The 14,915-nt window shown below is 48.2% G+C and overlaps 1 protein-coding gene across 1 annotated transcript in view; it reads right to left on the bottom strand.

Moving 5' to 3' along the window:
* Positions 1-946: 946 nt before the first annotated feature.
* The window catches only part of PDZD8 (PDZ domain containing 8), a 68,376-nt gene continuing 54,407 nt past the window's right edge, over positions 947-14,915 (bottom strand). Inside the window, exons 4-5 of the mRNA XM_040361490.1 lie at positions 7,206-7,362; positions 947-3,584 (exon numbers count right to left, since the gene is read on the bottom strand). Of these exons, the coding sequence (XP_040217424.1) occupies positions 1,456-3,584; positions 7,206-7,362 (2,286 nt within the window). The 3' untranslated portion in view covers positions 947-1,455. The remainder of the gene's footprint in view (positions 3,585-7,205; positions 7,363-14,915) is intronic.

Below are 14,915 nucleotides of genomic sequence, written 5' to 3'. Positions count from 1 at the left end.
GAAGATTCCTCCCCATCCTCATTCTATTAGAAATGTTATTTAAATGCAACCTGTGTCACCTCACTGCCTGCTTTGTAATCCATCAAATCTACAAATAGTAATAAAAAAAGTATAATTCGTCTGTTTTGGCTGGAGTTGGGATTTCTAGGTATCCGTAGAAATTAGATAAGCTCCTCCCATATGCTGACTTTCAAGGGTGGATTGGGTGATGTAGCATCTGGTAGATTGGTGGAGGGCATGATAATCCCAAATCGGTGCTTTTGGTGGACAAATAATTGGCAGCTTAAAATCTTTGCCCAATCACTACACCTGGCCTCCCCTTTCACATCAATGTGACCACATCATTTCAAAATAGGTGGTGGAGAGACCAGCCCATGAGACATGGTGACCATCCCATCATACCTGACCATCCAGCCAGTCTCTAACAACTATGGCAAGCTTTATTCTAAAAGCAGCCAATCAGAAACCAGCTTTTAACTGATCTGACTACATTCACATGAAATGTGATTGGTTGTTATGGGTCTTACATTGACTGTTCTCTCTGTACTGAACAGGCTGGTACTTCTTTTACCAGCCAGGGGAATACATACAGAATGACTCCATGGCAGTGGAACTACAACAAATATCACATTATCCTAAATAAGAGCAGACTGCCTCATCTAAATTCCTCTTTTCTGACACCGAATCTGATTGGTGACCGTGAGAAAAGGGTTTGATAACGAATAGTTACTGGGCAACAGGCCGCTTTCTGCATCTTTCTATGGAATGAGTTTTATATTAAATTGTCACTGGCCATCACACAGTGTGTAACATATCTGGGGCAGAATAGTTTGAGATGTCCCAGGAGATGAACACATATCAAATATTGAATATTTTCCCTTTAATAAGCCAACATATATATGTATATATATATATATTATTGGACCTTGTACAATCTCAGGGGAGTTTCCGTTCAGCTTCCTCCACAAACAAGTTATCTTTGGCGTTTGTGAGTGAAGAATAGGGAAGCACGGCATCACACAAAGCTCCTTGTGTCAAAACAGCCTCCAATATATCCTCCTCTGCCAGCAAAGGTTAATATATTGTAGAAAGTGTCCGATTCTCCCCAAAAATAAATTTTTCGGAAAACATGGACAGACAGGCAGACATAGTAAAAAATGGCAGCTGCAATGTAAAGGATAAATTTATCAGCGCTGGACAAACAGTGTCTTAATCGGCTTCCATCATCCTCCCTTTTGCCTAAAGTTGGCCTTGGGGCCGCCAGTCTTCTAGCACCTGCATAACCCAGACAGCAGGCTGGCTGAGCCTTCGCCGAATAGCTAGTGGTGTCAACGTCCTTCTTGAAGTCCTTCAATTCAGTGTATGTGAAAGCAGGTCAAGGTGCAGATCCATTCTTCCTCTCGGGTTTTACAGTGTACAAGCGGTGAGAAGATGCAATTTTATGGCCAAGTTTAACTACTCTGCCTCGAGGACTTCTGGCAGGTTATCCTCAGTAGGGTCACTAAAAGTTGCCTTCATCTCCAGTGGTGCATCATCATCCTCATTATCAGCAGCTTCAGACACCACCACAGAGTCTTCTTCATATTTTGCCGTTTTTCTAGGCTGAGCCAAAGACGAGTTTTCCAGAGACTCAATGTCCTCAATTCCCGCCCGGTAATGAATCATGAGCAATGTGAGGGCCTGTAGTCTCTCACCAGACTTGGACAGTGCCGCAGCCAAAAGGGCTTTCCTCCTGGCTTCTGTAGACTCTCGCTCTTCTTTAACAAGAGAATTGTTATGTTCCAGTTCCTGATCAATTTCGTTCTGGAGTTTATCCAACATGAACTCTAACTTTTGTATCCTTTCATCAGTTGGCAAACCACGATAGAGATCGCGGCCTATCTCCTTGACAGCTATAAAAACACTGTCATCCAATCCTCCCTCTCTGCGAGCTAATTTTGACGAGCTGCCACTAGACCGCTTGGAAGGACTGTTTGCCCCACCAGTCTCTGTGTCACTGCTTTCATTGTCTGAGGTGTTCGGCGTTTGCTTTGGCGAAGGCTCAACCAAATCACACCCTTGTTCTGGCTGTCTCATTTTAGGTCCCGGTCTTAGGTTCAAGAGCCGGGAACTGGTGTTGATGATATGTCTGGTAATGCCTGCTGTTCTGTTCCCCACAGATTTGGACTCCATGTCGGGTCTTTTCTCTAGAGACACACAGAATGGGTTTTCAGTAAGACACTTTTCTTGACATTTCTTATGGCAGACATAACCACAGTTCATGCACTGCGATGCAGCTTTGGTCCACACCTTCCTCTTACAGTGATCACACAAGGTGGAATTCTGAAACTGAGTGTCTTGGAAATTATGCTTTGATTCCGAAAAAGTCACAATGGGGGGAGGAAACTCTTCTTTCGGCAGCATGGTCACATCTTCTGTAAAAATGGCATCTTTCTCTTTCTCCAGCAGAAGGCTTGAGTTCTCAGACTCGCCTTCCATCAGATACTTGAAGTTCAAAGTGACATCACCATAGCACAGTTTCTCATTGAACCCCTTGTGCATGCTCAAACTCCTCAATGCAGTTCTGCTGACATTGGCTTTGGGTTCTGGAGCATTTAATCGGAATCGTGTATGGTACTCCAGAGATGAGGTGGAAAGGCATTCTAAGGAAATGTCTTCTAATTTGATGCTGACATGCCCGACGCAACACAGGCTGCCAGTTTTAAATGTGTCCCGGCACCAAAGAGCTACATTCAAATATCTGTGGTGGTTTTCGATATCAAAAATGCAAGATGCCCTTGTCCATCGACCTTGCCGATTCCTGTACAAGGTCTCTGGAGATTCCCACACATACTGGTCTTCTAAGCTCTCCCTGGTACTGGTAGACCCTTCAGAGGTCCTGTCCTTTGCAGCCTCTGGCTTCAGGGAGCTTGGTTTCTGAATGGGGAGCTCTTCACCAACCTCTGCTTGTTTCCCAGACTTTTCAGATGGTTTGTCACCATTCACAGAGGGTGGAGGAACTTTATCTACTTTATCAATAGAGGGTTCGACAGGCTCCACAGTACTCTGAGTTTCACACGTAGTTAGGGTTAGCTTAACTTGAGGTCTCGGGGGTACCGGTGGCTTGTTGCCAGATCCTGATGAAGTTCTGTTGAGTTGGGTAGTTTCTTGGTTCTCTGGCGGACTTGCTTTCCCCGATTTTACTGAAGCCTTTGCCGCTGTTTGGTTACTTGCTGTATTTGGTTTGCGGCTTAGAATGGGTGAGATAGACCCCAGAGATTTTGTTGAAAGGTTTCCTACAATCCGTTTTGGACTTTGATTTACTGGCAGGAAATTGTCATCTTTAGTCTCCGCAGGAGGTCTCACTTCACTCGCCAGGTCTTCAAACTCAGAATCCAATTCTTTGTTTTCTGCATCTATCAAGAGACCTGCTGCATCATCATCAAAGGTCTGCGGGAAAGCTGACTCTTCCAATGTTCCCATGTTCTCCTGAAGGTTGCCTCCACCTTGGTTCTGACCGGCTGGCCTCTCGTAGTAGAGTTGCACTCTGTCCCCAGCTTGTTTGATGAGCTTGAATGCATGCATCGAGGAGGTAACCTTAATATCTGTAAGTCAAAAACAAGAAAAATTATTGGAGCAGCTTGGTTAAACAATTCCAGACAGCACTTATAACCATTAAAGAAACTGTTAATTACAACCGCAATTCCAAAAAGGTTGGAACGCTGTGTAAAATCTACAAAAAAAAAAAAGAAGAATGCAATGGTTTGTAAATCTCATAAACCCATATATATTTTTTTCACAACAGAAAACATATCAAATGTTTAAAACTGAGAAAATGTACCATGGCAGCCTCTTCCCACCGACAGTATGTAGATATGCAGCCTCACAGAAGTGGGTCTTTATCTATGAGGCTGCATACATGTGTACCTCGCTTTGTGCTGGGAGCACTCACAGCAGAGACCGGGCCCTCGCAGAGGGTCCCGGGTCTCGTATGAATGTTCGGGGCCCCCAGTTCCTGGTCACCTGATCGCTGTGATAGCCTCTGATTGGCCATCACAGTGGTTGTTAACTGTATAGGCAGCCCGTGTGTTTTCTCCCTCTTCTGAATGGAGAGAAAGATGCATTGTATCCAGGGCTCAAGTCCTGCGGGAACGCATGGGAACGGAGTTCCTGCACTTTTTTCACTAGAGCAGCTGAGAGCAGCCCATGCCAATCCTTCACTAAGCGGCGATGCCCAGCTCGAGTCACTGTCAGGGGCAGGCGAACCTTAGTAATCCTTTATGTTACTGGACGCTTTCTATATATGGATTCATCGGGTAGTGTGCGGGTATTCCGTCATTTCCTCGATGCCGCAATGTCTCCTGGGAGCTTTTGTCATTGTTCCCAGGAGACATTGCGGAGGTTATCGCGGGATTTAGAAAGAACATGCGGTTTAGTAATTATGCATATGAGGGTATCATTTTTTTTTTTTGGTGGGGGAGTGGATCTTGGGTGGGAGTTCCCACACTTTTTTCCCCAGGACTTGACCCCTGATTGTATCTCTCTCTCCTTGCAGGGGAGAAAAATGAAAAACAAACAAAAGTGTTAAAAAAAAAAAAAAAAAAAAGGCTAGATCATTGTTTGATCTAGGTCAACGCCAGGGTTAGTGCTAGGGTGAAAGGGCAGGGCCAGTATTTTTTGTTTATGTCTTAAAAAAAAAAAAGTATGTTGGTTAATTTCAGAGTGTTTTAGGTAGGATAAAAAAAAAAAAAAAAAAGCACACACAATGTGGTATTGCTGCGATCATCAGGGGCAGGAGAATTTATTTTGGGTTCTTCTATGGTGGTAAAGTGGTAATAGCAATAAATATACAGCTAAATTTAAAAAAAGTTTGGGCGGGTTTTCCTTTGAAAGTAAAAAAATTCATTGGGAGATAACTTACCACCAAAAAAAGCCCAATTCAATAAAAAAAAACAAAAAAATAAAAACAAGGTATAATCCATTTGCATACACAAAGTAGTTGGGATATGTACAGTTTCACTAACACAAGCTGCAAAATTGTATTCTAGCATTAACATTCATTTTACCCTCAGTCACTAATTGAAGGCAGAGCTCTCTCCATGATATGCCCAGACATCTACTCTCCTCCCTCTACGGCCTGATCCATGCCCTCACACAGGATGTTCTGCCCCCCCTACACCAAGATGTGGTTGGCAGAACTGGGAAAGAGCCTCTCAAGGGCGGATTGGCAGACTGCGTTCCACTTTACCCACAAGTCCTCTATTTTCTGCTATTTGCAGGAGAAGAATTTTGTCGGCAGCTTGGCAACCTATCACGCTTTATTGGAAGACCACCACTTCCAGCTCATCCCCGCCCTTGCCCTGAATTATCATGTGTGGCCATGGTCCTCATAAGTACAGTTATTCTCTCTCCTATTCCATGTTCTCCCAGCAGAATTCTTCTTTTTCTCCTCTCTCTCGGCTTGAGCTGTGTCCTCCAGACTAAAGAGAAGAGGAACCTTCCTGGTTGTTATCGGCATTTAAAAGCCTGGATCTCGGACGATATGAGGGTGCATTAGTGTGTATGAAATGGGCAGCTGGCACATCTGGAAAGGCACCATCAATGCTGAAAGATATATCCAGATCATGTGTTTTCCAGCGAAGGCCGAACTGCATACTGCATTCCTAGTAGAGGAGTCCGGGTGCTTAACTGGCCTGCCTACAGCCCAGACCTTTCACCAATTGGAAATATTTGGCGCATCTTAAAACTAAAAAATTACAAAGGCAACCAAGGACTGTTAAGCAGTTAGAATCCTAACTCTACAGCAACAGCAAACTGCAGCAGCTGGTCTTCTCAGTTTCTAGACATTTACAGAGTGTTATTAAAATAAGAGGGGGGGGGGGGGGGCTACACTGTGGTAAACATGGCGCTGTCCCAACTTTTTAGAGATGTGTTTCTGCCATCAAATTTCAAAATGACCTTATTTTTTTTTCTTAAAATGGTACATAATCTTTTTAAACATTTAATATATTTTCTATTGTGAATAAATATGGGTTTAGGAGATTTGAAAATTATTGCCTTCTGTTTTTATGAAGATTTTACATTACGTCCCAACATTTTTGGAATTGTGGGGATTGTATATCATTGCCACAATGCAGCAGTGAGTAATATCACTCAGCACTAGATTATAATTAAAGTGAAGGTCCATACAAAAATGGAACCTCTGCTGTCCAGATTCCTCCCCCCTCCGGTGTCACATTTGGCACCTTTCAGGAGGGAGGGGGGTGCAGATACCTGTCCAAGACAGGTTGTTGCACCCACTTCCGGGCATAGACCCCCGCATTATCTTTTATTAACTTTCAGTCACTACCTCTCTGCTCTGTAGCATCTGGCTGTAGAGGAGGCAGGAGTGGCAGGCCCAGGCTCTCAGCAGTTCGCCGAGAGGCTGAGCCAGGTGCCACTTAGGCATCTGGGTGGATCCTGACATTCAAGTCAGGATCACTCCAGAGCCTGGAACGGCTGAGTGGCATCAGTCAATACCAGACTTTAGCTCACTAAAGTCACTGTCGGCTGAATACGCATCACATGAGAGAAGAACAAAGTACACTCCTGTGCCCATGGGAGAAGTATGGCCAACAGAGCTTTGGCCCTACTTCTCTTTTAAGTGGTCTGTACAGAGCCCCGACCTCAACCCTACTGAACACCTTTGGGATGACTTGGAATGTAGGTTGTGAGCCAGATCTTCTCATTCAACATCAGTACCTGGGCACAATTTCCCACAAACACACTACAAAAATCTGGTGGAAAACCTTCTCAGAACAGGGGAGGCTGTTATACCCGCCGAGGAAGGCCAACTACATATCATGGGTTATGGTTTGAGTATGAGATATCCAACAAGGTCCTACAGGCGTGTTGGTCAGTGATCCGACTTCTGCCCATAAAGTATGTATACGTATAGTGACCACTTGCTGCATCTTTTTCTTTTCTGCATCAGCAATCCAAAATATATTAAAGACAGACAGCCAGTAAATAGGCATTTCCAGAGAGGGTTTAGGAAGGGGCAGACCCTATTTTTCTCCCAGTACCCAGGCAGGCTAAACATGACTACACTCATTACCAGCAGAATAATGGTGGCATCTCCTACCTCGGCCTGCGCTCTATGGGCTCAGACAGAAATTCAGGCATTGGCGGTGGCTTACAGCCTACACCCAATCAGAGGACAATTGACAGCAACCTCCTTCTCTTACCTCCAATTGCAATTATGCGATCGCCTTTCTTCAGGTCCATGCCCGCAGCGGGGGAATTTGGCATGACCGACTCCACACAGATATGTCCAGTGTCTCCATCTCTGGCCTGTACCAGGATCAGCCCAATGTTCTGTGATGTCCCTTTAATTAACGCCACCTGGAACACAAACACAAAAAAAATGGAGACGTCTCATAAAGTGGTATAAATAAAAACCTGTAAATATTGAACACTACAACCAATCAGCAAAGTGAATGCTCCAAGAAAGGACTTAAATATAAACAAATGCAGTGAAGGTTTTTAGGGTCATAGAGAGGGGGCGGCACTCCATTGCCTATCACCAATAGATAGATGCATTGCATGAATCTATCTATCTATGGCTACTGATTACACCCCCTATTCAGGTGCCCGGCCCTATTTCGAGTGCCGGGCGCCTGAATTACCGCGGCAAGGTATTTTTTTGAATCACCAGATTAGAGCCATAGGCTCTAATAGGTGTCAAAAAAGGTGAACAGCAAGCGCCATGCTGGGCGCTCACAACAGTTCACTCAGCTGTGTGTTAAAAAAGCGAATGAATATTCGCTTTCCTAACACTGAACCGCCTCTCCGCCAATCAGGTGCTTGAGTCTGTTACCTGTCACCTGATTGGCTGAAACAACAGGCTGTGATTGGATGCACATCAGGCGTCCAATCATAAAAGAGGACGGGAGGAGTGGGCGGGAGGAAGAGCATGGAGGACATTGCTCGCCGCCGTCAATTGCTGCCCACCCAAGACAGGGTAAGTGCCGGGCAGACGGATTTGTAGTGCTGTCCTTCTTTCAATAAAGGCTACAATTTGTTCAGAGTGCGGCTGTCCAGAGACAATTTGTGTTCCTGTCATGCTGGGCCCTCTCCTGGATCTACTGAAGAGTACCCGGTCCCTGCTATTAAAGCTGAAGTTCAATAGTTTTATATTTAAAATGCTAATGATTTTTAAAATAAAGCCTATTTTTATTCTATACCTTGATTTAGATCCAATGATGTCATCACTGGGTCTCTACGCTTCTCTAAGCAATGCAAGTCGATCATTGCACAGCAAGGTGCTTTACATAGATTCCTGAAAACCTCGCTGTGCCCTTCTTTAGGACTCCTCAGACCCCAGTAGTGATGCATACGATAGTTTTTAATAGTCTAGAAAAAACGATTTTTTTTTTAACCCGATCATTAAAACGGCCTTGCCTACACACAATCGTGAAAAAAATGCTCTAGCAAAAGCGCAGTGACGTACGACGGCACTATAAAGGGGAAGTTCCATGCGGATGACGCCACCTTTGAGGCTGCTTTTGCCGATTCCTTGTTAGTAAAAGCCGATTTGCGCTTTTCTGTCTGTGTCAGCGTGATGAATGTGCTATCTCCATTACGAACGCTAGTTTTACCAGAACGAGCGCTTCCGTCTCATAACTTGCTTCTGAGCATGCGCGTTTTTTTCACGTTGTTAAAGCCCACACACGACCATTTTTTTTACGACGTTAAAAACGGCGTGAAAAATTTGAGCATGTTCGAAATTTTTCATGCGCATTTTTTAGAACCCGAAAAATGCTTTGGAGCCCACACACGATCGTTTTTAAAGGGGAGGTTCACCCTAAAAAACACTTTCTCTAATTACACTGGCCCCCCACATTACAATACGATTATGCCTGTTAACTTTTTTTTGATGCTGTACATACCTTCGTACAGCTATTCACCCGTGGCTTCGGGGTTGCGAGTCCCGCGGGAGTGGATGTTCCTCACATGCTGGTGATTGACGTTTTGACAAAAAAACAGTCCCCCCCCCCCCATCGCCTAAGCCACATCACGATTGGCGAAAGGAGCCGAACGGCGATGCGCAGGCGCAGTATAGCGCCGACTCGCCGTTCGGCTCCTTTTGCCAGTCGTGACGCAGCTTACGCGACGGGGGGGGGTCTGTTTTTTTGTCAAAACGTCAATCACCAACATGTGAGGAACGCCCACTCCCGCGGGACTCGCAACCCCGAAGCCACGGGTACGAAGGTATGTACAGCATCAAAAAAAACATAACAGGCATAATCGTATTGTAATGTGGGGGGCCAGTGTAATTAGAGAAAGTGGTTTTTAGGGTGAAGCTCCCCTTTAATGACATTACATTTTTTTTTTTAGAACCCGAAAAACGGTCGTGTGTACGCGGCATAAGGACTTATTCTTGCTTGTAGTTAGAAGTTTTAAGTTCATTCTTACTGCTTGCCCTTCTTCCTCACACTTGGAGCCTGGTTTGCCCTTGTGTTGTAAAGCGCTGCGCAAACTGTTGCCGCTCTTATAAACCCTGTATAATAATAATAATAATAATAATATAATAATTACGGAGGTCTGATCTGGCCACGAGAAGGACCACAATGTCCACGGTCTGGCCACCAGATTCTAGGAGCGCAGACTCCACCTACAGATTTCATATCAAAGGGATTTCCTTACACTAAAGTACATGAGACCGGCCAAGGTCTTCCTGGCGGTTTGGCGCGGTGGACGCAGACTGTACAACAGACGGACTCTGCTACTCATTCTTCATGGCGTATCACCAATTACCATCTTAAGAAATTGGAATTCTGGGAAATGAGAGCGAGGGTCCCGATCTGAGCACACGGGGAGTAATTATAGGGAGGATGCCCTGTATGAAGACAATCTGTCACTACAAACCCAACCCGTACATAATTCACACCAAATCTTTTCCGGGAAGAGACGGATCTCCGCCGCGGCGTCCAATTCACTCAAGAAAACAACATCTACTTTACACAATTGCCACCAATCTCGTCTCCACACATGTCATGCTGCAGGAAAATAAAATGTTTAGCAATTATGAAGACATTTTAAATAAAAGCCAATTACAGGAGGCAAGTGAAAGGAAGCAGCTGGCATTTATCATGTTCAATAATCCGCAGACGGAGACCCTCCCCTCCCCCCTCTGCACTACGTGCCCCCATCCCAGAGAGAGCAATTTACAGAGCACTGCCAGCGGCTTCTAGAGGCCGGATCCTACAGGCAGCTAATGAGCGCACCGGCCACTTCCACCCAGAGCCGCGGACAATATTGATCTCCGCTATATTGTGTCTGCATTCACATTACTCGTCAGTGGGAGGACAGAGGCACCAAATCTCCCTCCTCTGATGCCGCCAGGACTCCATCATCAAGGCGAGAAATCGGAAATAGGACCGTCACACATAATGATGTGGTCACACCTGATAGGAAGTGACACACAGAAACAAACATACTACAAATCCTACGTGTACAAATGTATAGAACAGGCAGCAGGCCAGTGTCGCCAGGTGACGCGCCCAGAGGCGGCAGGCCAGTGCGGTCAGGTGACGCGCCCAGAGGCGGCAGGCCAGCGCGGTCAGGTGATACGCCCAGAGGCGGCAGGCCAGCGCGGTCAGGCGACGTGCCTAAAGGCAGCAAGATGGTGCAATCAGGTGATGCACCCAGAGGTGGCAGGCCAGCACGGTCAGGTGATGCGCCCAGAGGCGGCAGGCCAGCACAGTCAGGCGACGTGCCTAAAGGCAGCAAGATGGTGCAATCAGGTGATGCACCCAGAGGTGGCAGGCCAGCACAGTCAGGCGACGTGCCTAAAGGCAGCAAGATGGTGCAATCAGGTGATGCACCCAGAGGTGGCAGGCCAGCACGGGCAAGTGACGCGCCCAGAGGCGGCAGGTCAGCGCGGTCAGGTGACGCTCCCAGAGGCGGCAGGCCAGCGCGGTCAAGTGACGCGCCCAGAGGCGGCAGGCCAGCGCGGTCAGGTGATGCGCCCAGAGGCAGCAGGCCAGCGCGGTCAGGCGACGTGCCTAAAGGGAGCAAGATGGTGCAATCAGGTGATGCACCCAGAGGTGGCAGGCCAGCACAATCAGGTGACGCGCCCAGAGGCGGCAGGCCAGTGCGGTCAGTTGACGAGCCCAGAGGCGGCAGGCCAGTGCGGTCAGGTGACGCGCCCAGAGGCGGCAGGCCAGTGCGGTCAGGTGACGCGCCCAGAGGCGGCAGGCCAGTGCGGTCAGGCGACGTGCCTAAAGGCAGCAAGATGGTGCAATCAGGTGATGCACCCAGAGGTGGCAGGCCAGCACGGGCAAGTGACGCGCCCAGAGGCGGCAGGCCTGCGCGGTCAGGTGACGCGCCCAGAGGCGGCAGGCCAGCGCGGTCAGGTGACGCGCCCAGAGGCGGCAGGCCAGCGCGGCCAGGTGACGCCCAGAGGCGGCAGGCCAGCGCGGTCAGGTGACGCGCCCAGAGGCGGCAGGCCAGCGCGGTCAGGTGACGCGCCCAGAGGCGGCAGGCCAGCACGGTCAGGTGATGCGCCCAGAGGCGGCAGGCCAGCACGGTCAGGTGATGCGCCCAGAGGCGGCAGGCCAGTGCGGTCAGGCGACGTGCCTAAATGCAGCAAGATGGTGCAATCGGGTGATGCACCCAGAGGTGGCAGGCCAGCACGGTCAGGTGACGCGCCCAGAGGCGGCAGGCCAGCGCGGTCAGGAGACGTCACCAGAGGCGGCAAAACAGTGTCAGGTGACGTGCCCAGAGGCAGCAGGCCAGTGTGGTCAGGTGACGTGCCCAAAGGCGGCAGGCCTTCAAAACAAAACACCGCCCCTATGTGTTATAGATGAGGACAAGGGAGTGCAATCTATTGCCCCGTCCTATGGAACGAACATCGATCTTCCACAAATACAATATAGTGTGTGTTGTCACCCGAGAACAAGAAGTGGGTTACTGGCAGGATCGTCGGGTAAAAATAAAAGTGGAAAAAGCCTATAAGAGAAGACGAATGCATCCACCACATCTAGGGACCCGTAAGCTGCAATGTATTACATACTTTGTTCTAAGGCTTAGTTATCTTTTAAAGTGATTGTAACGTTCATTTCTGGTGATGTCAGGGGCCCCCATAGCTCATAGGTTGACAGACACTGGCCTACATAGTTACATGTGTATTTCATCCATCACCAACGTATTACGGCATTATTACACACAATGTGGAGTTCCCCTGCTTCGGAGATCCTAGAGAACAAATTCCAAGCGAGGAGACACAAAGCAGAGCGGCAGACAGGTAAGTGGTCACATGACTCATATGTAAGCCATTGCAGGACTCGGGTCACGGTGTCAGTCCGAACAGCCGTAGGACAAGACGAGGGAGCTATGAGAAGGGCTTGTGTCACCGTGGTTTGTCGATCGTTAAAGGGCAATGGTGGCTGGCAGCCAGGGGAGCAGCAGAGCCGTGTCATGTCCACTTAGGAGAAACTGGCAGGAGATTGGCCCCAGGGTCCGGCTCACCATAATAGTATCAGTCACCTGACTAGAACACACAACCTCTAAACCAATTAGTTCAATTTCAGGAAATTGACGGTGAGCGCAGGACATGCGGATTTACACGATCGCCTCAGCCAGGAAGAAACAAGGGTCTGGCAGGGAAAGGGTTACCACAAGGCCGAGGCACAACGGCCTCAACGCAGGAGTTGTGCACAGAAAACGCCAGCGTCTGTAATGACCCCCTACATTCAGACGGCACAATATTCCAGTTTTATTTATTTTTTAACCAAAAGAGGGCACTTCCGACCATATCATCTATAATCTGCACCAGGCAAATTCTTCAGTTATATTCAACACAACTCACTGTAAATCCGTCACAGAAAATGTATTTATAGGTAGTCCCTCTCAATCCAGCGTCACCCATTACCTTTCTTGGTGAGAAAAAGCTGAAGGAAGCATTACATTGTGTTATATTACAGGGGTTGGGTAGGGGGATCTCATATGGCGCCTAATGGGAGATCCATCCAAATTGCCCACATGCTGCCTACTGACCTGGAACATGCTTGTACTAAAGCCAGAGGACCCGCATGGCAGCTAGGCAACTTGTTTTATTACTTATGGTAGCCTCGGTTTTATTTCTATGTGTGGCTGATGCACGGCACAGACACATTGGTGGTATTAGAGGAATCTGCTTCCCTCCCCCAGGAGCACTGCTGGTATTAGTGGGCCCTTCTCTTGTCCCTCCTATAAAACACCTTGGTTATTAGCTTGACCTGCTCCCCTCCCCCCCTAGGAACACTGGTAGAAGTGTATAAGGATCCCTCTCCCTAGCCCCAAGGAATACCAGTGGTATTAGGAGGGACCCACCACCCTCCCCAAAGAAACACCAGTGGTCTTAAGAACCCACTCCCCTCCCAAGAAACACTGGTGGTATTAGAGGGACCCACTCCCCTCACCCTAGAGACACTGGTAGTAGTGTACGAGGTACCCTCTCCCCAGTCCAAAGGAATACCAGTGGTATTGTAGGGACCCACTCCCCTCCCCCAAGAAACATTGGTTGTCTTAAAAAGGGACCCACTCCGCTATGAAATACCGGTGGTATTCAAAGGACCCACTCCCATACACCTAGGAATACTGGTAGTAGTGTAGGAGGGTCGCTCTCCCTGGCCCCAAGGAATACCGGCGGTATTAGAGGGACCCGCTCCCCTTCCCCAAGGGAATACCAGTGGTATTGGAGGGAACTACTCCCTCCCCCTAGGAACACTATTAGTATAATTCAAGAGACACTCTCCCCGCCCCCAAGCACTTGCTCCTCTCTCCTCAAGAACACCAGTGATATCAGAGGGACCCACTTTCCTCCTCTAAGGAAAACCAGCAACATTAAAAAGGGCCTGCTTTTGTCCCCCAGAAGCACTGGTGGTTTTCTAGGGATCCGCTCCTCCCCCTTAAGGAACACTGGTGGTATTAGAGAGACCCACTCTTCTCTCCCCAAGAACACTGGTGGTATTAGAGAGACCCACTCCCTTCTCCCTTAAGAACACTGGTGGTATTAGAGAGACCCACTCCCTTCTCCCTTAAGAACACTGGTGGTATCGGAGCGACCCACTCCCCCCCCCCCCCCCACCCAAGAACACTGGTGGTATCAAAGTGATCCACTCCTCTCTCCCTAAGAACACTGGTGGTACCCGGTCCTCTTTCCCAGTTCCTCTCTTCTCAAGAAGACAGGTGGTATTAGAGGCACTTACTTTCCTCCCTTCAGAACATCAGTGGAAATAGAGGGATCTCCTTCACTCCGCCAGGAACATTAATGGTATTAGAGGGATATGCTCCTCCCCCAAAGAACAACAGTGGTATTAGATGAACCCACCCCACCAGGAACACCAGTGGTATTGGTGGGATTGGCTCTCTTCCCTCCTATGGAACACCTCAGTAGCTGGCCCTGCTCCACTCCTCCCAGGAACACCGGTGGTATCAAAGGGATCCCTTCCCCCCCAAGAACACCAGCAGTATTAGCATTTGGCGGCGAGGAATGGACATATATTTGCGCCCGGAATCTGCTGTTAGTCTATCCGACCCTGGTGAGACCTATTGGAAAAGCAATACTGGCTTCTGCAAGCTGCAGAGTAATTGTGTTACAGTATTGATTCCCAATAGCTCCGTCCGCCCAGCGCCAGCACGACAAATGATGGCTGATCGTCCGGCCAGCGCCCTCTGCCAGCTGGCTGCCTGCGTAATGATCTGTGCCTGACAAGCCTTTAATTAGCCGCTAATTTCTGCCCTGCTCCTATTTACTTCACAAAACGAGTGTTTGAGGGGCTAAATATAGACGTTGCGTAGATTGTACGAACGCTAACCCTTTCCCAACCAGGAGAAAATCAGAACAGCTCACCAGTCCCCCCTCAGACACCTGTTGGGCCCTGTCAGGTTATTCTGCTGTGTCCCCGCTG

The sequence above is a fragment of the Rana temporaria genome, chromosome 8 (assembly GCF_905171775.1).
Source record: "Rana temporaria chromosome 8, aRanTem1.1, whole genome shotgun sequence".
Classification (NCBI taxonomy): domain Eukaryota; kingdom Metazoa; phylum Chordata; class Amphibia; order Anura; family Ranidae; genus Rana; species Rana temporaria.
Note: the sequence above shows the minus strand (reverse complement) of the source record. Positions and strands in the feature narration are given on the sequence as shown.